Source organism: Equus quagga, chromosome 6 (assembly GCF_021613505.1).
Source record: "Equus quagga isolate Etosha38 chromosome 6, UCLA_HA_Equagga_1.0, whole genome shotgun sequence".
Taxonomy (NCBI): Eukaryota; Metazoa; Chordata; class Mammalia; order Perissodactyla; family Equidae; genus Equus; species Equus quagga.
In genome coordinates, this window is record NC_060272.1 from 67,073,049 (window position 1) to 67,099,209 (window position 26,161).

The 26,161-nt window shown below is 36.5% G+C and overlaps 1 protein-coding gene across 1 annotated transcript in view; it reads left to right on the forward strand.

Moving 5' to 3' along the window:
* Positions 1–26,161, forward strand: part of SOHLH2 (spermatogenesis and oogenesis specific basic helix-loop-helix 2) — a 140,418-nt gene that overhangs the window by 107,620 nt on the left and 6,637 nt on the right. Inside the window, exons 10-16 of the mRNA XM_046663734.1 lie at positions 3,254–3,315; positions 3,398–3,502; positions 5,039–5,138; positions 6,950–7,060; positions 24,903–25,050; positions 25,208–25,296; positions 25,971–26,092. Coding sequence (XP_046519690.1) covers positions 3,254–3,315; positions 3,398–3,502; positions 5,039–5,138; positions 6,950–7,060; positions 24,903–25,050; positions 25,208–25,296; positions 25,971–26,092 — 737 coding nt within the window. The remainder of the gene's footprint in view (positions 1–3,253; positions 3,316–3,397; positions 3,503–5,038; positions 5,139–6,949; positions 7,061–24,902; positions 25,051–25,207; positions 25,297–25,970; positions 26,093–26,161) is intronic.

The following is a 26,161-nucleotide window of genomic DNA, read 5'->3' on the forward strand; positions in this document are numbered from 1 at the left end:
TATAAAATTTAAAAAAATAGACACAGGACTATTTCTGAAAGCAAAGAATCGGTTTTTTAAAAAATCTTCTGATTCTAGACTTTTTAAACTTATGATAATTAATTTTTTTGTGAATCTGCAAAGTATTTTTATTTCAAAAGTTGGACTAAACTACCCAATAAGTTTCTTTCAGTGATCCTGTCTGTTCAGTGCACTTTTCTCTTCTACCTCTCTTTCCTCATCCTCTTATCCATACCTCCATTATACCCCACACTTTTTTATCACTTAAAAAATATATATGAAATGCTTACATTGTGGTAGGTGTCATTCTTGTCACTCCATTCCCACCATGCCACCCACCCCAACATACTAATATGACTCTCTTGCCACCACACTCAGTCAAATCCTGTCCTCCCTCTCACATAGGCCTATTTTGATGGTAGTACTTCTGCCTGAGCTTCTCATTTCCTTATAGAAACCATTCATTCTTTCCTTTCTTCTCTTTCAGCCCAAACTCCTCAGAATTCATAGAACAGAATTAAGCCTGAATAGACCTCAACTGGGTGAATTTTAGCAATATCCTGCTTATGTGAAGTAATTAACTTAGTAAATATCGTGAGTTATTTCTTTTTTAGAGGAAGTTCTTGGTTATGTTACTCCTTTCTACCATCAGCTCTTGCCTGGATAATCACAATATGTTCTCTCAAATCCACCCTGTGCCACCCTTGTCAATCCATCCTACCATAGGCAGAGTGGTCTTTCTAAAATGTAAATATAATCATGTTACTCCCAAGTTTAATAGTTTCATATTGCTCATTTTAATTAAATACCAAATCTTTAATTTGGCCTAAGAGGCCTACTGTAGTCAGACTCCAGCCCTATCTACCTCTCTGGTCTCATCTTAGATGTGTCTCCATCAGACGCTCTGTGCTAGGGCCATCTTGAACATCTTCACTTTCTCAAACTCACCTGTTCTCTACACCCCAAGGCCTATGCACCTGCTCTTCCCTTTGCCCAGAATGTACTTTATTGCTTATCTGCTTCCTGCCCTTCTCCCAGTCCCTAACTTTCATGTGGCAAACTCCTAGCCAGCTGCTGAGGCATTTCTGCCTGGGAGCCTCTCTGAGGCGGCAGAGCACGTTGGTGCCCATGTGCTCCCATTGGACCGTATGGCTTTCCTTCACAGCACTGGGCACAAATATTTGGCCACTTAATTAATTATCTATGGTAATTTGTTCAATGTCTGTCCTCCCCAAGAAACCGTAACTCCTTGAGATCAGGGACCTTGTCTTTCTGTCTGTTGACGATATTCTCTGGAGCTTAGCACAGGGTAGGTTCTCAATATAGTTGACTCAGATATATAAATTATATATAATGTAATTTAGAATACAGAATAATATAAATTTACTTTCAAATGCATATATAAGATAACCTAACAATATTATGCAGTCGGGGTTCTTCCAGGTCTTGCTTTAAAGACTAAATAATAACAATGTATAACCACACACTAATAAATGATGCTTTATAGATTTAAGAATAGTTTGTTTTTCTTAAGCAGTTTTAGCTGTTCTTGTTAAATTCTGGTTCACAGTAATATTCTCCTTGGAAAATCATTTTCTTTTAGCTAATGCTAATGCTCAGTATCCATCAAATTATCAGAAATTCCAACTTACTGGACTCCTAAGTGTAGTTAAAAATAATGCCCCAATTTTTTTTTGTTTTATTTAGGAAATTTTCAAGCATATAAAAGTGGAGACAATAGTGTAATGAACTTCCATATACCCATAATGCCACTTTAATAGTTATCAACAGATGGCCAGTCTTACTCCATCTCTGCCCTCTCCCACACCTCCTTCTCCTCCCTCTCACCCCTGCTCACTGGTGGATCACTCTAAAGCAAATCTAAGACTTCATTTCCTTTCATGCATAAATAGTTTAATAGATACCTCTCTAAGATAAGGAGTCTTAAAAAAAATAACCACAATACCAATATCACACCTAAAAATTCATAACAATTCCTTAATATTGTCAAATATCCAATTGTATCCAATTGTATTCAAATTTCTTTTGTATTATCTTACGATTTCTTTTTTAAACTGGGAGTTTGTATAAATCAGGATTTAATGTTCCCTTCCTTCTGTTTTATTCATTTTGTCTTGCTCTTTATTTATATATGTTTTAAAAAAGCAGTCATTTGTCTTATAGAATTTCCCACATGCTGGATTTTGCTGATTTCCTCCCCATAACATTCTTTAAAATATTCTTTTCCTTAAATTGCTTGTAAACTGGTAGTTAGATCAAGAATCTGCTTAAGAGTTAGGCTCATTTTTCTTAAAGCAAGAATAAAAGTGGTCCATCTTACATTCCACCTAATACCTGAGTAGTATTCTCAAAACTGTCAAGATCATCAAAAACAAGGTTAGCAAAAGTGTCACAGTCCTGGGGAGCCTAGGAGACATGATGACTAAATATAATGGGATCCTGGAACAGAACAAAAGAGTATGTTATGTAAACACTGAGGAAATCTGAATAAAGTATGAACTTAAATTAATAATAATGTATCAATATTGGCTCATTAATTGTGAAAAATGTGCCATGCTAATGTTAGATGTTAGCAATACAGGAAATTGAGTTCAGGATGTATGGGAACTCTCTCCTATTTTCATATTTTTTTCTGTTAATATAAAATTATTCTAAAAGTTTATTTTTAAAACATCGCCTATTCTCTCATTTACTCTTTCCCCAGTTGTAAAGAACCAGGCGTTAGTGGGCCATAGATACGAATCACAGAAAGACTCTTCTTATTAACAGAGTGAACTTCTGCTCAGGGAAGCCGTGGGTTTGAGTAAAGACTCAGAATTTAGATTTCCTTGCCCGTTAAACTGAAACAGAGAGCCTTAAACATCTATTATAAATAAAGCTTTAAACAGAGTAAATATTAGTTTCAGGAGAGTCTCCCCCTCCCTTGCATTTCTCAATTAATCTGTGACTGTCCTGCCCATCCCAGCCACTCACTTCAGAATTCTCCTTATGCAGTTGTATGAAATGAAAATATAGTCCCTTTCCTTATAAGCTGTAAAAAAAAAAAAAAAAAAATCTTTTCCCTCACTGATTCGAGATGCTACTTTTACTAAATTTCCATATTAATGCCATCAGTTTAAATTCTAAGATATAATGAAAATCACTCTAATTTAGTTCCTCATTAGCTAAACTATTGAATCCCAAGTTTTGGAATGATGATTTTTCTTTCATATTAACTTTTTTTTCCTCTTAGACTTGGCAAGAAGAAAAATACACATTTGCTGTTTGTTTTTATAATCCCTGAAAATTTTAAAGGTATGTGCCTGCTGGATGCATTATTTGTTTTTCCTCCAAAGAGAAATCATATAAGGTCAGTGTTTAACGCAAAGATTCTTAGGTTGTATTTCAGGGCACGGAGCTGATATTACTTTAACTGAACCACTGACAATGGAAAAAATGAGTATTGTGGTAAAATACTGGAAAACATATTTCTCAAATACTGGTGAGTGCAAAACAAATTTCCAAAAGTTTGAAAAATTCTACAAAAACTATATTTATACCTTTTATGGTTGGTTTTCCACGTATGCCGTTCATTTGCTAAGGATTAACTGTTTGCTGTATACTGTAAAGAACATGTAACCCCTGCTATTTACAGTCTGAAGAAAACAAGTGCAAATAAAATAAAGAGAAACATATGTTCTCTACCTGTGAGGAAAAAATTTACATCTTCACAGTTTAAAATGTGTTGCACAAGGACAAATAGAGTAGGGTGGTAGGCATAGATTTTTTTTTTTTCTAGTGGAGAGATTGTGTTACTTTGTTTTTGGTGGCCTAGCTACTCACCATCGTTTCTTAGTCATTCAGATAGAATCAATCCTGCTATCATCTTATGATTGTCTAAAAGCAAGGGCCACTAACCTTCATTTATATCGTACTTTCTGCTTTGCAAATACTTGCATATAAATTATTTTACTTCTTTAAGTTAATAAGGTAGTTATCCTTTCTGTTTTAGATTTTTAGACACAGATAATTAATGTCAATCCTTCAATTAGACCTCACATTTCTAAACTCTTCACCTATATTGTATTATGCGTATCACCAGCATCTAAACACTTAAGCTAATTAAATTAGCTTTAATTTGGTTTGTAAAAGGACAGACTGCAATTTCTAGAATTAAATTCTACTGGAATCATTGTTGGACATTGGCTATTTATGGTCTTATATTATTTATTTATAGGTCTGGGATACCAGCTAGGAAATCTTTTAAAATTAAGATGAAATTTTTCTTAAAATAGGCCTGAAAGACGCTTTCAGGATTGTTCTCTGTAAGTGCATTCTCCGGATGATACAGGATTCAGTACACCTCTCCTTTTTTTTTATGTTCTTTTTTAATATTCAGGGAAGATTAGTGAGTCTGTTTTTCAACATTCCGATGGCTCCCAGCCCTTGCAGTGTCAGAGTTCTTCCTGGAAATGGCTAGTGGTGGTGACCAAAGTCCTTGTTGTCACCTCTTCTTATTTTTCTCAGTGGAAATAGAGCAGCTGCTCATTACCACCTGTCTAGCACCCTTCCCATTGGTCATAACCATGTCTGCTTCCACTCATCTCATCTTTGCTCTGAGGATGAGCAGCTGCAAAAAGAAAACCAACAAAACCATCAGATCCCATATTTTAACAAGGCAGCTGCTTACTAAGACTCATACATATTTTCTGTTTCTGCTGTTCACCTGTGAATAAGAACTTAAGAAGTGAACTCAGTTGAATGTGTTTTGTGCACACTTATCGCTAAGTCACTAGAATCTTGTTGAAAGAGGATGTCCTGGGGTAAATAGTATGTATTATTTTAATTTTTCTTTCTAACCTGGGTGGTTTTATGCTTCACAGGCTGAAATCTATAAAATACTTAATGTTTTAAAAATACTGCTTTGTAAAATCTGAGTAAAAAGTGAGAATTGCTTTTAATTGGGGCTTGTATGTGTGATTAACATCATCCCCATCAATGATTTTAGAATTAAAATGGTCCCTTTTAAAACTTTCAGTGAAGAATGAAAATTCTGTGAAGCCGGAAGAACTTGGATTGTCCCTGCAGAAGTCCTGCAGCGAACACCTGGGATATTTTTCTACTGATCTCTTTGCTTGGTTAGGTTTTTTTTCACTTTTTTCATAATAGCAATTTTTACTGTGTACATTTAATTAAAAAAATTTCTGAAGAACTTATTGATGGTGGAACCCTAGCTCAAGTGCTGGGTGGGGAGGGTGGGGGGTGATACAAAAGAAAAAATAGGCTATTTTGTGGAAGAGGGATGCAAGTTTTTCTGTATTTCAGAATCCTGAGCTGGGACTATGGGAACACATCACAGAAGCATTCAACACACTGTAAGGAAGCACTTCCTAACAATGAGAGTTGACCACAGGGGAGCGGGGTGAATTGTAAGGTAGTAAGTTTCCCATCACTGGGTGTGTTAGAGTCTAGGTTATCACTAGTCAAAGTTAAATAATAGTAGTGGTGTTCAAACGTTTTTAAGAGTGGAATCTTCAAACAAAACTTTTACATATAACCTCAGTATTTAAACAGAGAAGAGCAGCCTCAGCTCTTATCCATCTAGCACTAAGCTTCTCCCTGAAGTCTTTTTTGAGCTCATGAACCTGTTCCCTCAGTTACTGAAAACAACCCTCTGTTGGATAGGCAGTTGAACTGGGGGTCAGACCTTCCAATGCTAGCATTGTATGTCTATAAAAATTCAATTTTTGTGAAGTTCTTCACTTCATTTTCTGCTGATTTCCAAGGAGGTTTTAAATAGCGCATAACTGCTGAGGATATGAGTGATGATGATGGGAATTTTGAGTCAGTCACTTCTGGAATTTGTAGAATGTGACCAACTATTTGTAGAAATGTGACCATCTACTATTTTGAACAAGGTAGAGACTTGGCAACCACTAAGTATGGTTAAACCAAAGATGCGCTCGTTTAAGTAGTGCAGAGATGTCAACAGCTTTCTTGATTTTATTTAACATTATAACCTCAAAGAGATTTACAGTCACACACCACGTAGCGATGTTTCTGTCAACAGGAGTCCACATATACGACAGTGGCCCCGTAAGATTAGTGCCATATAGCCTAGGTGTGTAGTGGGCTGTGTCATCTAGGTTTGTGTAAGTACACTCTATGATGTTGACACAATGACAAAATCACCTCGAAACACATTTCTCAGAGCACACCCTGCCGTTAAGGGCTGCATGACTGTACTGTATTACACCTTCTCTGGGATATGAGGTGGGGAAGGGTTTTGGAAGACTTGATAATTTTTTTGTATTACTTGCAACTACTTTTTGGAGCCCTCCTCATCTAGAATCTTTCTTTGTTTTTCCTCAGAATCCTACCACTATAAATAAACGTAGATTTTCAAATCAAGTTATGTCCCTTCGGATAAAGGAGATAATATTAGTTTGTAAATTTACTGGGGAAATATTGTTTTTAAAAATCAATCAAAATGCTTGGAGAAGTTCTAGAAAAATGTTCATTAAATGACACATTTTTAAATGGGGGGAACCTGCCCTTTGCTGATCAAGTTGGAATGGTGCATCTTGACCCTCTCGTCCTTTCTGCTTTTTTCCTGTAATTCCTTTAGATGCAATCAGATAATTTGGGATAGTTGTAATCAGTAGGGTCAGAATATTTTACTCCCCTGTATCTGTTATTCTTTTTCAGTATATTTTAGAATTTTGATCCATCATTGAATTTATGAAGATCTTGCTAATAAATTCTTTTGAAATTTTGAAATAAAATATCTTGTCCCAATATGAAAGGTAAAGTGCTTTGATATTTACTGCACCTTTCTATGAAGCAAGAGACTTCGAGAGGTGCCCTTTGATAGTGTATCTGTGCTTTTGTTTAACATTACCTGAGAATATTCCTCTTAAATGCACAATATGATTTCTCTCATTTCCAGCTCTGAATCTCTAAGAAATGACTTTGGGCTTGAACTAAAGGCTCCATTGTCAGATTTTGAGAAAAGCAAAAAGATTTCTCTTCTTCATTCAAGCAAGGAAAAGCTGAGAAGGTGAATTATGATAAGCCCTTTTTTAGCATTATTCCTTTGTAGGAAGAGATTATTTTGATGAATTTCATAATTTTTTGTAATATTGTTAAAAGTCTATGTGAAACTAGTAAATCTGACAACTAAATACATGCCACTCACTCATTTATTTACTCACTCACCAAATATCTATAAGTATCTACTATATGCCAGAACATGATTCAAGAACTGAGATAAAAAATAAACCCTTGTCTTCAAGGATGTCTTAGTCTAGTGCTCAGACAGACTTCTAAATAGGCTATTTTTTGTTTTAATAAATGTCATCATCAAGACGAACATACAGTAAGCATACCAGGAAAGTTACCTAAGACAGAATAAGGCGGCCAGGAGGGCTTTCTTAAGAAGATGATGGCTAAATTGAGCTTTAAACAAAAAGTCACTATTAATTTGGCTTAGAAGTCGGGCAAGGATGTTTCCTATGGCAGGGGTAGCAGGTACAGAGGCTGGTAATCTAACAAAGTGAATTTATGGAACTGTAAGTATTGCCATGTACTATAAGGGCACAAATGGGGAGAGGCAAGAACTGAGAGGTAGTTGGTAAGGGCTGGGTATGTCATGTTAAGGAATTTGAATTTGAATCTGAACCATTCATTGGGAGGGACACTGAAGGATTTTAACAAAGGAGTGATGAGGTAATGAACACTGTAGCAGGATGTTAAAGAGTGGATTGAATCTGGAGGTCAGTGGAGTCTGTAATGAGAAATGATGAAATCCTGGACTATGGTGTTAGAAATGGGATAGCAAGGAATAAGCCAATCCCAGAGATATTAAGTGGATAGAATCAGTATGAGCATGGCTGAACGAGGAGTCAAGAGTAACATCCAAGTGGATATTGATACCATTGACTGACTGGGAAGTACAGTAGAATGGCAATCCGTTAGTGGGTGGGGGGTGAATTTTTCTCTTGTTGAGTTTGAACACCTCCGGGTTTAAATGGTTCTGTCCAGTCAGGAGTTGGCCCTTAGGTTCTAGAGAAAGATCTAGGCTAGAAATATAGACTTAGAGCTCTCACCATACAGCATCTATTTGACATAGTGGATGCAGGAATGGATATGATGACTTTGAAAATCATATAGGGAAGAAATAAGTGGAAAAAAGAACGTTGGGGAAAATCTCAATATTTAAGGTACAGGCAGCAGAGAAGAAATCAGGGGAAAAAGAGTTACTAGGAAGATAAGAAGAAAACCAAGATGGTATGGTATTGAGACTAGGGAAGAAAAGAGTTTCCTAAAGGAAAGAGTATCACATGACACAGAGATCAGGTAAGGTAAGAACTGATAATTGATTATTTGTATTTAACTAAACCTAAATGTCATGCATCTAGGCAAAAATAATTTATTGGCCTGATTAGGGAAGAAGCACCATTGCAGAAAGATGGAAAATGACAGGTGGGAGCATAGATGAAATGAAAGAGAAAATGAAGATGTTTGGTACGTAAAAGGGAATTTAGGATAAAATGAGAAATTTTGATAAGACTGAGCCAGACTTGAGCATGTTTATATTTATATTCCAGAAGAATATAGCTGGAAGAGAGACAGAATTCTTGAAGATACTTATGTTCTGGTTATCTGTGGCTGCAAAAAAAATGAACCCAAAATTTATTGGCTTGATACATGGTTTTATGGGTTAGCAGTTTGAGCAGAGCTCAGCTAGGCAATTCTTCTGCCTACATGACATTAATTGAAGTCACTTAGTAGTATTCAGCTGGTGGATGGTCTAGTCAGGAAAGTGCAAGGCGTTCCATCTGGAGCCTTTGCAGGGATGGCTGGAAGGCTAAGCTCAGCTGGCGCTGTCAACTGAAGCTTCTCCAACATGGTAGTATCAGGGTTGTCAGACTTCTTACATGGCAGCCCAGGCGTCCTAGAGAGAGTGTTCCAAGAGACAGGAAGAAGGAACTGCCAGTCTCTTAAGGCCTGGAACCAGAAGATGGCCCAGTGCCACTTCTATCATATGCTATTGGTCAAAGAGGTCACAGAGCCTACCCAGATCCAAGGCAAGGGTACTTAGACCCCACTTCTCAGTGGGAGGGATGTCAAAGAATTTTAATCCCCTCCTGCTGGGGAGTGGGGTTGGTGATGGATTTAGCCTATTTCTGAGGTGGCAGAAGTCTTCAGAATCTAGAACCAGGTGAAAGAATACCTCTTCTACTGAAAATAGAGAGAAGGAGCTAAAGCTAAGTGTGGATGAAGATGAGTCTTTTGATGGCGACCAGAAAGGAGGAGGAAGTTGAGCGAATTCTGCCAAATGGCCTCTGTTATCTGCCAAAGATTAATGGGAAGATGGGGTTTGGGGCTTGATAAGATGTGCTGGTGAATGGGCTAGTCTGGTGCCAAAGGACTTCACTCACAAGTCTGCTGCTTTGGCCAAGTGAAGACTGCAGGCCTGCTGACCAGTGCTCTTCTGTAGAGGTCACTGATCTGCAGTGAAAGGAGAAAAATGCAGTGCAATGAGGATTTTTAAAGCTACATATTATACAATTCATATTCTAAGATTGTTTTTCATACTTTATTTGGTGTGAAAATTGTGATATTAGTAAGTGATTCCAACAAAATGATGTTGGGAGATGGTACCTTTCTTTCATTACTTTTCATGTCCAGATCTAACTTTGGCGATCCTTTATTGGTCCCGCAAAGCTCTGTGTTGTTTTTATTTTTCAATTTTAATGATTGATGAAAACTAAAATCTGAGAACCACACCTGGTAGACTAAAAAGATACTTTGGGGGTCTCCACCCCTGTTGCATTATTTAAGGGCTGGAAATCTTTGTTTCCCCAAAAGAAAAGCTGTAGCCAGGACCCCCTCTATTCCCCTTTAGAGATTTGCTTGAGAGATACCAGAAAGTGAACAATTCATCCATATAACTAATTATTTTTTTACCTTTTCTTCCTCTTAACGCTTCTGATTATGCCTGTGAATCTTGAAACTGATTCTTCTAGTCTGTTTCCTTTCCTGCTCCTCTTCCTCCCAATCATCCGCTTTACATAGGTTTGGTCTTTTTTGTTTTGTTTTGCTCTTTTTTGTTTGTAAGCAGCATAGGGTAACATGATGTTTGCTAATGTTAAGGAAATAATGATCCCAGCTGGTGGTTTTGAATATTTGCATTTGAGAATTTCTTTTTTAAACAGCTCTAACATCTCTGTTTTCTTTATCAGAATAGATTAATAAAAATTAGCTACATAATTTCAATATTCTTGGTGAATTCCCTTTCATTATACGTTTTAAATACATAAATATTTCTTTATCTTGGTAAAGTATGTATTTTTCAAAGGGATGCCATCATTTTGTTTGTGTGACCAGAAGTCTGAAATGATGTGGTTTAATAGTTTTCAGGATGTCTACTCACTTGAAAAGAAGTGAAAGTGAGCTTCGCCATGGTATCTCACAAATGAAGGCTTTTTCAGGGCTAGTCAAGTACTAGAAATTCAAGGAAGGTAGAACAGGAAGTTCTCAGAAGGTGCCAAGTCATATCTGGCCAAGAGACCTTTCTCTGTGAGTTCTTGTTTGCTTGAGACACATTTATACAGAGGAGAGACCCAAAGACTTAGTTGGGACCAAGACCTTGAGCTTCAGATCTCTTTCTGCCTCTCAGAATCACTCTTAACTGGGAAAGAATGAAACCAGATTGATTCTTTTCCTGACTTAGTTGGATTGGGTCGTATTGAAGCTGGCTTCTGTGGCAGATGACAAAGACAAAACACACTCTGTGAACTGTGTTGTCCGTTGCTGCTTCTATACACAAAGGAAAAAGAAAAGACAAGACCATATGGAGTCCCTGGAGCCTGTTATCCTCCTTCTTTGAGCTGATATTTGAGCTGATCCTTCAAAAAGTTTCACTAAACCTTTCCTTCTCATTCTTCTGTTTTTTCAGTTTTTCAAAAATTGTGACATAATTAACATACAATGAAATGCCATGAAATTAATATACAATAAAATCTTAAGTGTATTTTTTTTCTCTTTTTACTGGATTTTTCTGTTTTTATTTTGTTTTGTTTTGTTTGAGGAAGATTAGCCATGAGCTAGCATGTGCCGCCAATCCTCCTCTTTTTGCTGAGGAAGGCTGGTCCTGAGCTGACAACCATGCCCATCTTCCTCCACTTTTTTTTTTATATGTGGGATGCCTGCCACAGCATGGCTTGCCAAGCAGTGCCACGTCTGCACCCGGGATCTGAACCGGTGAACCCCGGGCCGCTGAAGTGGAACATGCGCACTTAACCACTGTGCCACTGGGCCTGCCCCAGTGTTTTTGGTTTTTTAAATTGATTTTTAGAAGTTCGTTATATATTCTGTATACTAGCCTTTTGCCAGATATCTATGTTGCAAATATCTTCTTTCAGACGTATTACATATTTTTAGCTAATACATATGACTTGAGTGAAATTCTGCTCAGAAGAGGTCACTTCAAAGGATGAAACTTTACTTACGTATTTGCTCCACTATTACTTATTCCCCAGCCTTGTCTTAGCCTCGAGTTCCTAACCTTGATGTTAGAACCAGAAAGATTTCAAGACACAGTGAAAGAGGCTAGATCCATAAGATTTGCTGATACACTTCATAGTCTTGGGAATATTAAAGAATTTAGGATAAAGAGTTACCTTCAATGGGTATCAAGAAGATCAAGTGAGTGTTTATAAGAGATGGGTTGCTTGTGTCTGAGTCTATGGTTTGATGAGTTTTGAAGAGATGGTTTGTTGCTCAGTTCCCAGGAGAAAGGGGTACACCACACTGTGGCTCACGGCCTCATAGGGAAGCACCAGGGTTGGGTAGGAGGCAGACAAATGCTTACACTCATCTAAACTACAACACTTCCGTCATATTAAGATATTCCCTTGTATATTAAGTGTCTCTTTTTGTTCTGATGTTTTGACATCTGGGCCCTTACTGACCATGGGGAGACTGCCTCTCCCAGGGCTAGCCAGTTTTTAGAGAGAGTAAATGATTTGCCTGAGAGCGCACCTTCCATATGCAAACTGACCAATTCAGAGGCCGCCCACACCTGCCTCCTCTGTTAAGCTGTTATGCTTCAGGCCAACATTCCCCTGCCCTAATCACCTCAGGGCTGGGCACCAGACAACTCGGGACAGCCGCTACACCCCAGAGCCTGATGAAGTTATTCAGGCTAGCCAGACCTAAGCCTGCTTACCCGCCTTGCCCATTCCTTCCCTCAGAAACCACAATAAAGGCTCTTGCCCACGTTTTTCTCCAACTCTTTCTGCCTCCTAACTGCCCCTGGTGCTTCTCCATGTGGCCCTGTGTGGTGTGAAGTGCCCCCTCCTCTTGCGAACTGTTAGTAACAAACTATCTTTTTAATGGCAGTCTTCTCCTGATCTGTCGGCCCCACCATACCTGACTAATAATAAAACCTACATTTTAAATCACCTGGTGCTCTTTCCTGGTCTATCCTTTCCCATCCCACAGAGACAACTAACCATTCTGTTTTCTATCACCATGGCTTTGTTGTGCTTGTTCTAGAACTTTATATAAATGGAACCATCAATATGTACACTTCAGTCTGGCTTCTTTCACCCATTTCATTAATTCTGTTAGGTGTATCAGTAGTTTGTTCCTCTTTATTGTTGAGGAGTACTACATTTTGGTTATTCATTCTCTGGGTTTTGTCTTTTAAGAAGAAAGCTGCTGTAAACATTCTTTTATATATATCTTGTGAACCTCAATTTCCATTTCTCTTGACTATGTACCCAGAAATAGAATTGCCTGTCATAGGATTGGGTGTATGTTTCTCTTTTTAGGAGACTTCCAAGCAGATTTCCAAAACTGTAGCACCATTTTGCACTCCCACCAGCAATGTGTGAGAGTACTGTTTGCTCCATATCCTCACTAATGTTTAGTATCCTTAGCCCTTTTCATTTTAGCTATTCTAGTGGTTGCAGAGTGTGATCTAATTGTGCTTTAAATTTGCATTTCCCTGATGATTAATGAGGTTGAGCACGCTTTCATCTGCTTATGGCCATTTGTATATCTTCTTTTATGAACAGTCTGTTCGAATCTTTTTGCCCATTAAAAAGATTTGATTACTTTTGTTTTTGTTATTGAGTTCTAGGAACTCTTTAATAGTCTGGATTCAGATCCTTTGTCAGATTTATGTCTTGAAATATTTCTTCTAGTCCGTGGCTCACTATTCATTTTTGTAACAGTGTCTTTTGATGAACAGAATTTTTTTTTAATTTATCAGTATTATAAATACATATCTTGCTTTCTCTATCCTGTATTAGAAATCATTGCTTACCACCAAGTTGCAATGACATGTCCCTATTGTTTACAAGAAGTTCTATAGCTTTATTCTTTATGATTATTTTATTCATCTTAATTTTTATGTATGTCATGAAGTAAGTCTTAAGGTTTTTTTTTCTCAGATGGATATTTTCAAGATTTTATTGAAAAGACTTTTAATTCTCTAGTGAATTGCTTTGGTACTTTCATAAAAATTAATTGTCATATACCAGAGGCCCCCTTACCCTTGAGGGATACATTCCAAGACCCCCAGTGGATGCCTTAAAACAGTGGATAGTACTGAACCCTATATATACTATGTCTTTTCCTATACGTACATACCTATGATAAAGTTTAATTTATAAATTAGGCACAGTAAGAGATTAACAATAACTCATAATAAAGTAAGACATTTATAACCATGTACTATAATAAAAGTTATATGACTGTGGCCTCTGTCTCACCCATTTAATATTTTTGGACCACAGAAAATGAAACCGTGGATAAGGGAGGACCATTGTCATTATCAGTGTATTTCTGGATTTCTTATTTTATTCCACTCATCTATTTATCTATCTTCTTCACTCTGGTATTCTACTTTCATGATTATAGTAGCCTTGTATGAAGTCTCAAAATCAGACAAAGTCCTCCAACGTTGTTCATTTTCAAATTGCTTTGTATGTTAAAAGTCCTTTGACTTTTCATGTAAATTTTTACATAAGCTGGTAAATTTTTTTGGAGGAAGATTAGCCCTGAGCTAACTACTGCCAATCCTCCTCTTTTTGCTGAGGAAGACTGGCCCTGAGCTAACATCCATGCCCACCTTCCTCTGCTTTATACATGGGATGCCTACCACAGCATGGCTTTTGCCAAGCAGTGCCATGTCCCCACCCAGGATCCGAACTGGCGAACCTCGGGCCACCAAGAAGTGGAATATGTGAACTTTGCTGCACCACCAGGCCGGCCCCTAAATTTTTTTTAAAAAACATCCTACTAAGATATGGATTAAGATTGTGTTGAATCAATAGATCAGTTTAGGGGGAAATTGGCATTGAATAATATTGATTCTTCCAGTCTTTCTCTCCATTTTTTAATGATTGTCTTTGATTTATTTCAGCCATGTTTTGTAGTTTATTAAGTTTATTCCTGAATGATTTGTGGGTCTTTAAAAATTTTATTGTTAACAATATTTTTTAGTCCTATTTTCAAAATTTTTATTACTAGCATGTAGAATTAAATTTATTTTGTATGTTGACCTAGTATCCTGTGACCTTGCTGTATCTATTAATCACTTCTAGTCATTTTTTGTGGATTCCTTAGGATTTTTTACATATGTAATTATGTCATCTGTGAATAAAAACACTTTACATCTTCCTTTCCAATCTTTGTGGCTTTTATGTTTGTTTCTTCCTTAATCCCCTGGCTAGGTCCACCAGTTTTTTGAATTGGAAGTGATGCGAGTAGACATCCTTGCCTATGTTTCAATTTTATAGAGAAAGTGTGAAGTCTTACCATTACACATGATGTAAGCTGCAAGTTTTTGTCCGTGCCCTTTAACAGCTTAAGAAAGTTTCCTTCTACTCCTAGTTCAAGTTTTTATCATGAATGGATGTAAAATTTTGTCAGTGTGTTTTCAGTATCTGTTAAATATCTATGATTTTCTCTTTTTTTCTGTTAAGGTAATGATTACATTGGTTTTTTAAAATGTTATACCCTACTTTGTCTTGATGTACAATCCTTTTTGTTTATTGCTGGATTAGATTTGCTAATATTTTGTTAACAATTTTGCATCGGTGTTCATGAAGGACACTGGTCTGTGGTTTTCTTATAATGTCTTTATCGGATTTCAGTATCAAGGAACTGCTGACCTCATAAAAAGGAATAAAAAGTCTTTCTTTTCGAAAGAGTTGTGTAGGATTGATATGTTTGATAGAACTCAACAGTGAAGTCATCTAGGCTTGAAATTTTCTCTGTGGGAACATTTTAATTAGAAATTCAATTTCCTTAATGATTATAGGACTGGTTTTTCTTTATTTTTCCTGTGAGTTTGGTTTAATTTATGTCTTTCAAGAAATTTGTCCATTTAGTCAAAGTTATCAAACTTATTGGATGACTTTATATTCATAATACTCTCTTAATATCATTTTAATGTCTGTAGGTCTCTGATGATGTTCCTTCTTTCATTTCTGGCATTGATAGTTTGTTTTCTCTCTTTTTCTCTTGATCAGTCTAGCAAGGGATTTATCAGTTGTATTGATTTTTTCAGTGAACCAATTTTTTTTTTCTTCTTTTTCTCCCCAAATCCCCCCAGTACATAGTTGCATATTTTAGTTGTGGGTCCCTCTAGTTGTGGCATGTGGGATGCCACCGCAGCATGGCCTGATGAGCGGTGCCATGTCCACACCCAGGATCCAAACTGCCAAAACCCTGGGCTGCTGAAGTGGAGCATGAACTTAACCACTCGGCCACGGGGCCAGCCAGATTTTTATTCACTGATTTTCTCTATTATTGGCTCATTTTATATTTCATTGATTTTGCTCTTTGTCATTTCCTTTTTTCTATACTTTGCTTTTGTTTTCTCTTCTTAGGTAGAAACTTAAATAATTGATTTTAACCTTTTCTTCTTTTGTAATACAAGCATTTAAAACTATAAATTTCCCTTTATAAAAGTTTCTCTTTTAGCAGTGCTTTAGCTGTGTCTCATAGATTTTGATATATTTTCACTATCATTCAGTTTAAAATATTTTTCTCATATCCCTTGTGATTTTTTCTTTGACCAATGATTATTTAGAAGTATGTAACTTAATTTCCAAGTGTTTGGAGATTTTCCAGGTATTGATTTATAATTTAATTACATTGTCATCTGAGAACATGCTCTGTGAGGTTTTATAAGCTTTGATATTTTCTGAGACTTGCTTTATGGCCCAAAGTTTGGTCTCCCTTGATGAATATTCCATGTGCACTTGAAAAGAATGTGGAGTTTGCTGATTATGGGTATAGTGTTCCATAAATATTAATTAGGTAGAATTGTTGGTAGTTTCTCACATATTCTGTACCCTTATTGATTTTTGGAGGGGGTTAAAATCTTCATGCTGACTATAGATTGGCCTATTTTTCACATTACTTCTGTCAGTTTTTGCTTCATGTATTTTGAAGCTCTGATTTTAAGTGCCTGTCTTCTTAATGAATTGACCGTTTGTCATTAGGAAATGATAAATGCTAATTTATGTATGCTAATACTGTGTCTTAAAATCTACTTTGATATATAGCTTTCTTGTGATTAGTGTTTGCATGGTTGTCTTGTAACCTACATATATCCTTATTTAAAGAATATCTCTTGTAAACAGCCTGTAGTTGAATCTCGTTTTTCTTTTTTATTTGCCCATTCTGACAATCTCTGCTGTTCATCTGGAGTGTTTAGTCTGTTTGCATATAGTTTAATTACTAAGTTTAGCTTTAGGTCCACGATTTTTCTGTTTGTTTTCACTAGTCTAATCTATTGTCTGTTCCTTTTTTTTTTTTCTTATTGTTTGCCTTCCTTTGGATTAATCAAGTATGTTTTAGCATTCCTTTTTATCTCTATTGGATTTTTAGCTAAAACTATGATTTTTAGTGGTTGTTCTTGGATTATAATATTCATCCTTAACCTATCATAGTCTACCTTGCGTTGATATTATGCCATTTAACATGTAATGGTAGATTTCCATTTACCCACTCCTATTTTCTTTTATTGTTGTACGTTTTACCTTTACATATGTTATCGACCCCACATTTTTATTATTTTTGCTTTAAACAGTAAGCTGTTATTCCAGTTAACTATTTCTATGTAACAAATTGCCCTGAAACTTGGTGGCTTAAAACAACAACCCGTTTATCAAATCTCATAATTTTATGAGTCATCCATTTGAGCAGAACTTGCCTCTGGTTCTTCTCCATGTGGTGTTTACTCTGATTACTCCATGGTGTTCAGCTGGCAAATGACCTGTCTGCAGAGCCCACCGCATTATCATCCACAAGGATGGTCTCTTAGTGGGCATGGTTGGAAGGTGGTGCTCAAATGGGTTGCTTTCTTTCCCTGTAGTCTCAGCACCTCCGCAGCAAGCTCGACAGATCTCTTACATGACAGCTCAGGGTTTCATGAGGCCAACGCTGAAGCTACATCTGCTTATATGCTTGTCCTAGAACTGTTGTAGGGTCACTTCTCCAGATAGCTCTTGGTTAAAGCAGACACAGGCCAGCAGAGATTCAAGGGAAGGGAACATAGACCTTACCTCTTCATCGAGGAAATGGTGAATAATTTTTAGTCATCTTAATCTGTAACTATTGTTTGTCTTTTAACTCAAAGTTTAGATTTTTTTTTTTAGTAAAACAGGCTCTCCATTGTTTATGAGGTTATTTCTGAGTTGCAAAAATTCTCTCTTCATCTTTTTCTCTGTATTACCATGTCTTTCTCCTCTATTCCCCCTTTCAATCTTGGCTGCCACAGTCAGACACATAGAAAGTGCGAGAACACTTTATTCTTGCCTCTCTAGTGGAAACCCTAGCAGCAGATGTAACTGCTCCAGGTCTGTCAGATAGATGTACTGTTGGTTTTTAAGATGTTAATAAGTTAGAAAACTAACCTTTTATGTATGCTACCATATTTATCATGTCTGATGCCCTTCACTTCTTTGTGTGAATCGTATTTCCATCAGTTATTATTTCCCAACAGCAAATAGTAAAATAAAGACATTTCAGATAAAAGACAACTTATAGATTTTGACACAGCAGACCTGCTGGGTAAGAAAACTAAAGGGAATTCTTTAGGCTGAAGGGAAATGATAACAAATGGAAACTTGAATCTCCAGAAAGGACTGAATAGCATCAGAAATGATAAATATGTGAGTAAATATTAGAAAAACAGACATTTTCCCTCTTTATTTATTTAAAATGCTTCAGATTATTATAACTAAAAATATAGCATTAAATTATGGCGATGGTAATATATGTAAATTTAATACGTATGACAACTGTAACCTGAAGAGTGAGTCGGATAAATGTACTTATGTGATTGCAGCATTTATATATTTTATGTGATGTTATAAAATATTAACTCTAAATAGAGTATGAAAAGTTACTGATATGCGTTGTCATCCCTAGAGCAATCCTAAAGAGATATGCAAAAGGCATAGCTATGAAGCCAACAGACAATTAAAACTGGACTTTGAAAATTATTCAAAAATAAGTCAAGAAAGGAAGAACAGAAGAACGAAAAAGCCAAAGAGACTACAGGGAAAAAAACAGTAAAATGGTAGACCTTTATCCAACTGTATTCAACTTATAGGCAGGGATTGTCAGAATGGGTAAAAGAAAAACAAAAAACAAGACCCATCTATCTGCTGTTTGTAAGAGACCAAGTAAATATAAAGACACAGTAAAGTGAATTAATAGAAAAATATATACTGTGAAACAGTATGTACAAGAAAACCAGCTTGGCTTTGTTAACACTAAATAAAGTAGACTTCAAGACAGACAGTGTCATTGAGGTAAAAAGCGAACATTTCCTAATGATGAAAGTGTCAGCTTATCAGAATGATAATAACAATCACAAATAACATGTGACTATGTATTGGAAACAAAAATTCACAGGATTAAAGGGACAAGTAGCAACCAACATTGTTGGAGATTTAACATCTCTCTCTCAGCAACTGATATAACAGACGCCAAAAATCAGTAAGATACGGAAGATGTGGATGTGATTAACCACCTTGATCTAATAGATATTTGTAAAACACTATTCCCAAAAACTACTGCAGAATACCTCATTCTTTTCAAAGGCACGTGGTACATTCACTTAGATAAACTCTATGCTGGGGGGTAAAATACATTTTAGTACCTTTAAGAGAGTTGAATTCACAAGGAGTATCATCCCTGACCACAATGAAGCTAAATTAGAAATCAATAAAAATTAGATATAAAGGAAAACCTCAAATATTTGGAAATCTAAAAACACACTTCTAAATAATCCATGGGTAAAAGAAAAAAAATCACAAGGAAAATTAGAAAATATTGCAAACAATGATTATGAGAATAGACTCTTTCAAAATTTGTGAGATGCAGCTAAAGCAAAGCTTATGGAAAACACTATGGCTTTAAGGAAAAATGTATAAAAATCAGTGAACTAAGGGAGCATTTTAAGGAGCTGGAAAAAGTAAATTGAAATATTTCCAAAGGAAATAGAAAGGGAGGCAGGCAGGTGAGAAGAGAGACCAAAAACATTTTACCAACATTATGAATGAAAGAGGGATTATCACTACAGATCCTATAAACATTTAGATTCATGAAGGGTATATTTTGAATGATTTTATGCCAAGAAGTTCAACCATTTAGAAGAAATGGACAAATTTTTGAAAAACACAATTTACTAAAACTGATACCAGATGAAGCAGAAAATTTGAGTAGCTCCTTTATACTAAAGAGTATATAAAGAGTAGCTCTTTATACTAAAGAAACTGAACTTTCTATAAAAGCCTTATCAAAGAGAAAACACCAAACCCAAATGGTTTTATTGATGAATTCTGTCAAATCTTTAAAGAAGAAGTAATACCAATCTTAAATTCTTACAGAAAATAGAGGAGGAGGGAACAGTTCCTAACCTATTTTGTGAGGCCAGTGTAATCTTAAACCTGATAAAGACATTATAAAAAAAGAAAATTATACATCCCTCATGAGCAGAGACATAAAAGTACTTAACATAATTTTAGCAAATCAAATTAAGTAATATATAAAGATGTACTGCATCATGGCCACACAGGGTTTATCCTAGGAAAACAAGGCTGGTGTAGCATTCGAAAATCAATGCAATTCACCACATTAAACAGAGAAAAGGAGAAAAACCACATGGTTAACAGATTCTGAAAAATTATTTGACAACATTCAACACTGCTTCAAGATTTAAAAAAAAAACAACCTTTCAACAAATTAGAAGAGAACAAATTGGAAGAGAACCTCCTCAATCTGTTAGAGGGCATCTGTGAAAAACCTATAGCTAATATTACACTAGACAAAATTTTGACCCTTTGTTCCTTGAAAAAATCTGGAGCAAAGTAAGGGTGCCCATTCTTACCACTTCTGTTCATCATTGAATAAGCTGTCATAGCCATTGCAATTAGGTAAGAAAAAGAAATAAAAGACATACAGGTTAGAAAGGAAGAAACAAAACTCTCTGATTTATAGTTTATGTATAAGGTCCTAAGACACCTACAAAAAACTACTAGAACCAAAACGTGAATATAGCAATGTTTCAGGATGTAAGGTCAATGTACAAAAATCAATTTTATTTTTATATATTAGCAAATAATTGGAAAATGAAAAATTTAAAAATAGTTATGTTTACAATAGAGTAAAAAAGCCTTAGGATACTTAGGAACAAATATGCAAAAAGACATATAGGATCTGTACATTGATCACTTAAAATATTGCTGTGAGAAACTGAAGAAAACCTAAATCATGCGTTATACCATAATTATGAATTGAAAGACTCATTATTGTTAAGATGTCACTTATCACCAAACTGAAATATAACTTTATTTGAATCTAAATCATAATCCCAATGGGCTTTTTTTCGGTAAGAATTGACAATCTGATTCAAAATGTATGAAAAGGACTTCAAATAGAAAAGGACTTAGAATAAAGCAATCTTGAAAAAGCATAACGACGTTGGAGAACTTAAAACTATCTCAATTGAAGCCTTAGTAGGCGGCTGCAGTAATCAATATGCTGCTAGCGTATAGGTTGACTAGTAGATCAGTGGAACACAACAGCCCAGTACTGGACCCACACGTTTATGGTCATTTGATTTTCAACAAAACCAGAGTAAACAAATTGGGAAACAAAAATCTTTTCTATAAATAATACTGAAACAATTGGATATCCATTTGGAAAAACTATGAACTGTGGCCGCTTATACCATAAAAAAAAGTTAATTCAAGATGGAGCATAGACAGAGCTGTACTATAAAGTTAAAACTACACCGCTTCTAGAACAGCACTGTTCAATAGAACTTTCTGCAGTGTTAGGAATGGCCTCTATCTGTGTCCATCGTCCAATAAGGTAGCTGCTAGCGACATGTAGTTATTGAGTAGTATTTGAACTGTGGCTATTGCAACTTAGGATATGAATCTTTAATTTATATTTAAATAGATTTATGTGGCTAATGGTTATTGTATTGGACAGTACAGTTCCAGAAGAAAGCATAGGAGAATGTCTTCACAACCTAAGCACAGGCAGTTCTTCCTTAGACAGGACACAGAAAGCAATAACCATAAGACAGAGTAGATAAATTAGACTCGTCAAAATGTAAAACTTTTGCTATCAAAGGACACCACTAAGAAAATAAATAGGGAAACCACAAACTAGGAGAAAATATTTGCAAAACAGATATACTGGCAAAATACTTACATTAAAGATATATAAATAACTGCTAAAGTTCAATAATAAAAAGACCCGCAATCCAATTAAATTATAGGTAAAATATCTGAACAGTCACTTAACAAATGAAGATATGCTAGTGCCCAATAAGCACTAGAAAAAATGCTCAACATAATTTGTTGTCATGGAAATGCAAATTAAAGCATGAGGTACTACCACATATCCTTCAGAAAGGCCAAAATGCTAAAGTTACAACTACTGACAATGCTAAATGTTATCAAAGATTTGGAACAACGGGAAATCTCATACATTGATGGTGGGAGTGTGGAATGGTACTTATTTTTTGAAAACTTCTGCTGCTTTCTTATAAATTTATAAAATAACCCATCAACTCTATTCCTAGATATTTACCCAAGAGAAATAAAAGCATACATTCACAAAAAGGTGTACAGAATGATCTAGCAGTTTTATTAATAACCCCAAACTGGAAACAGCCAAAGTGTTCATCAATAAGAGAATGGATAAATAAGCTTGGCATATTTATACTATGGAATACTATTACTCAATAAAAAGAAACAAACTGATATATGCAGCCATGAGGATAAATCTCAAAAACGTCCTTTGTGGAGAAACCTTCCATGAAAGGGCACATGCTGTAAGATTGGACTTGTATGAAGTTCAAGTACAGGCAAAACTAATGTGAGTAGGAAAATATCAGAATGAGGTTGCCTCTTACAGAGGATGAGATTAGAAAAGACTGTAAGGAACTTTCTGAGGTCAGGATAATGTTTCTTAGGGTTTATGTTACATGGTTTTGTGAATTTGTCAAAACTCATGGAATGGTACCCTTAAGATCTGTATATTTTATTTTGTGTGCCTTTTACCTGAAAATGAAATAATCTGAGCTTCAACTACTGATAGGTTTAGGGGTTTAGTGTGCTGAAATCTACAACTTACTTTAAATGCTTCAGTGTAATAAAATCGATGGATGCATGGCCAGTGGGATGATTCATATATGAGGACAGAAATCAAGGACAGGAGATGTTCACTATAGACTCTAGGTAATGAGTATGTAAGTGTTCCCTATACAAATTCTTAATTCTCCCAACTTTAATGATTAAGAATTCTTAGTTCTTTAAATCTTTCTGTATATTTGAACATTTTCCTAAGGAATGTTGGAAAAAATGTTTAACATGATTTTTCATTTTAAAAGTGACATATACCCAGCAAAAATATTTGGAAACCATAGAAAATAAAAGAAAGAAAGCATATTTTCCATAGCCCAACCATCCAGAAATAACCGTTACTTGATGTTTTTGCTTTCAGTCTTTTTTTCTGTACTTTATTTTTGCTTTATTTAATAGCTCTGGTCATATTTTATATGCTGTCTTATATCTTACACTTGTCTCCTATAAAAATATCCTATTTTTCCTCAATAAACTTTATGTCATTTCCACTGCCAGATAATATTCTACTGAGCTAATATACTACAGCTTACTTAAGCATCCACTTATTTTGTGTTTAGATTATTTTCATATTTTACTGATATATTGCTATAGTGATATCTTTTTACGAAGTTTTTTCTGTTTTATGTCCTTGTAAGTAGAAGTACCACGTCAAAGGTAGTTAAAAGTTTCAAAGCCCTTCTTTTTTTTTCTTTTTTTTTTCTTTTATTTTTTCCTTTTTCTCCCCAAAACCCCCCGGTACATAGTTGTGTATTCTTCGTTGTGGGTTCTTCTAGTTGTGGCATGTGGGACGCTGCCTCAGCGTGGTCTGATGAGCAGTGCCATGTCCGCGCCCAGGATTCGAACTAACGAAACACTGGGCCGCCTGCAGCGGAGCGCGCGAACTTAACCACTCGGCCACGGGGCCAGCCCCTCAAAGCCCTTCTTACACATTGTCAAATTATTGACTCCTCCAACCCTTTCTTTCCAGAATAGTCCTTGAGACACCTCCACAGAATCCCCAGAGCTCAAAGCCCAGTTAAAACACCGCTGATCCAGAATAAGTTTTTTACTGGCTGTATATCAAACTAGATTTTTTGTTTTTTAAAGATTGGCCCTGAGCTAACATTGGTTGCCAATCTTTCCTCTTTTTTCTTCTCCCCAAAGCCCCCCAAGTACATAGTACATGTATTCTAGTTGGAGGCCCTTCTGGTTGTGCTATGTGGGACGCTGCCTCAGCATGGCCTGATGAGTGGTGCCATGTCTGCACCCAGGATCCCAACCAGTGAAACCCTGGGCCACCGAAGCAGAGTACATGAACTTAACCACTCAGCCATGGGGCCAGCCTCCAACTTAGATTTTTTAATTGATTTTTTTTTTTTGCTATTATGAGGTTCAGCGAGGTTTAATAACTTGCTGAAGGTCCCAGCTCATAATTGGCAGGGCCACCATTTGACCCTATATATGTCAAGGCAGTATTCAGCATAAGACAGGTGTTTAATAATGTTTATTAAGTGAACAAATGCATAAATGAAGGTACCAAAGACTTAGATCAATTTACATTTACATTTCCTATGTATTTCCATTCAGAACTATGAAACACTTAGGTTAATTTCTCTCTGATACTAGCCCAGGCGATGGTCTCATTTGCATACTGGTTTATTTGTTCTGTCCATACCTACCTCATGTAAAGGAAACAGCCTTCTGATTTTCCTTTGGCTCAGAACATAAAGTTACGTGTAAAGCCCATGTATTACAAGATGCTAATTGATCTATTGTTGGAAATGTAGTCGAGGTCACAGTGACATGAATATCCTGACTACTCTTTGCCTTCAAGGCTTCCAGTGTGAATTGCAAAAGGATTTATGTACAGTATGCAATCTTCTCCTCTGAGGGGAGCATCGTCTATAGGTTTCTGTAGGCAGGGGTGTGCCTTCTCTCCAGGGTCTAGGTATCCTGCAGCAGGCCTGGAGCAAGTGAGCTGGGGCTGCCGTCAGCACAAACATTGTACTTGGCAGCAGTGTGAGCAGACGCGCCAGGAAGTTGTGATTCCAGGGGCAGGGGGGCTGCTGGCTTGTGGGGACACAGCCTTTCTCTGAAATGGAGACTGGATGGGGAGGGGGCACTTCCTTTATAAACAAGCCTAGGAGGAAGGATTGTTTGTCCTTGTGTACAAGGGAGAAAATGAGACTAATTATTCCTTGTTTATTACAATTCTCTGCTTAGAGAACGAATCAAGTATTGCTGTGAGCAGCTGCGGACTCTGCTGCCATATATAAAGGGGAGAAAAAATGATGCCGCTTCGATTCTTGAGGCAACAGTTGATTATGTGAGGTATATCCGGGAGAAAATCCCTCCAGACGTTATGGGCCAGGTATTGGACTTTCAAGCCCTTGAATTTTGTTCTCATTGACAATGCTTTAGTGCTACAATTTTATTTCTGTTTTTTTATAGTTGGAAATGTACGCTTGTTTGTATATATGAAAAAATATCTATAGCTATCTGAATAGATCCCTCTTTCTCTCTTGTAGATTACAGAAGCACTTCAGAGTGATAGGCGGTTTTGTAAGAAACAAATGCCCATCCAGCTATCCCTCCCAGGCACGGTCATGGCACAAAGGTATGAGAGGGCTCTTGAGAATCTGAAGTCGGCTTGTTATTTTCCTCTGATGCTGATGCTAGAAGTGTAGACAGGCACTTAACCCACTCATAATGAAAACTCAGGTATTTATTGAGAATCAGTGAACTTTTCTCATTTCCGATGTGTGTCATTTAATTACAGTATTAGAACATGTAATATTCTCAGGCCCATGATCCTGTCATCGTTTGACTCTCTCTTATTTCTTCTTTTGTTATTTCTGAGAATCTTAAAATGAGGCCTTGCCGGTAGTGGTAGTGATGGTTGTGACTGTGGCAACGCACTTGGGGCACAATGAGTTTGAGCTTTTCTCTGTTACAGGAGGTCACAGGCCCTGGAGCAGTCCAGCCCTGCTTCACTTGGGAGTTCTTAAAGAAATTGCTGGTACAAAATGTGATGTGCCCAATGGAAGCTTCCTTATTTAAATTTATTAGAATATGTAAACAAAGAAAAACTGTAGAGGAAAAGCAAATCATTCCTCCACATCCTAAAGAATTCTCCTGAGGCCTGGCCAACAATTGGTCCTTATATTTAATCCACAGTTTAGGCTCTGTGTGTGTTTTTTAGAACTTAAATCATAGAAGAGCAATTGAACTCAGCAATGTTCATATTGTCTTCTTGAGAAATGTGTGAAGTCTTTCTTTCTTTCTTTTAAGGGAAAGCAGTGTGTTGGCAAGCACTTGCTCACCTGTGAGAGGGATAAGATTCCTGGCTAATAAGTGCCTGAATGTGTACTCTCTTCCTGCCTCAGGCAGCTCCTTGGATGAAGCTGGGAGAGGTAAGCCCTGCCTGACGCCCTGGGTTGTAGTGGGCTTGGACCTGCGTGGATGTCCTTCACTGCCACAGC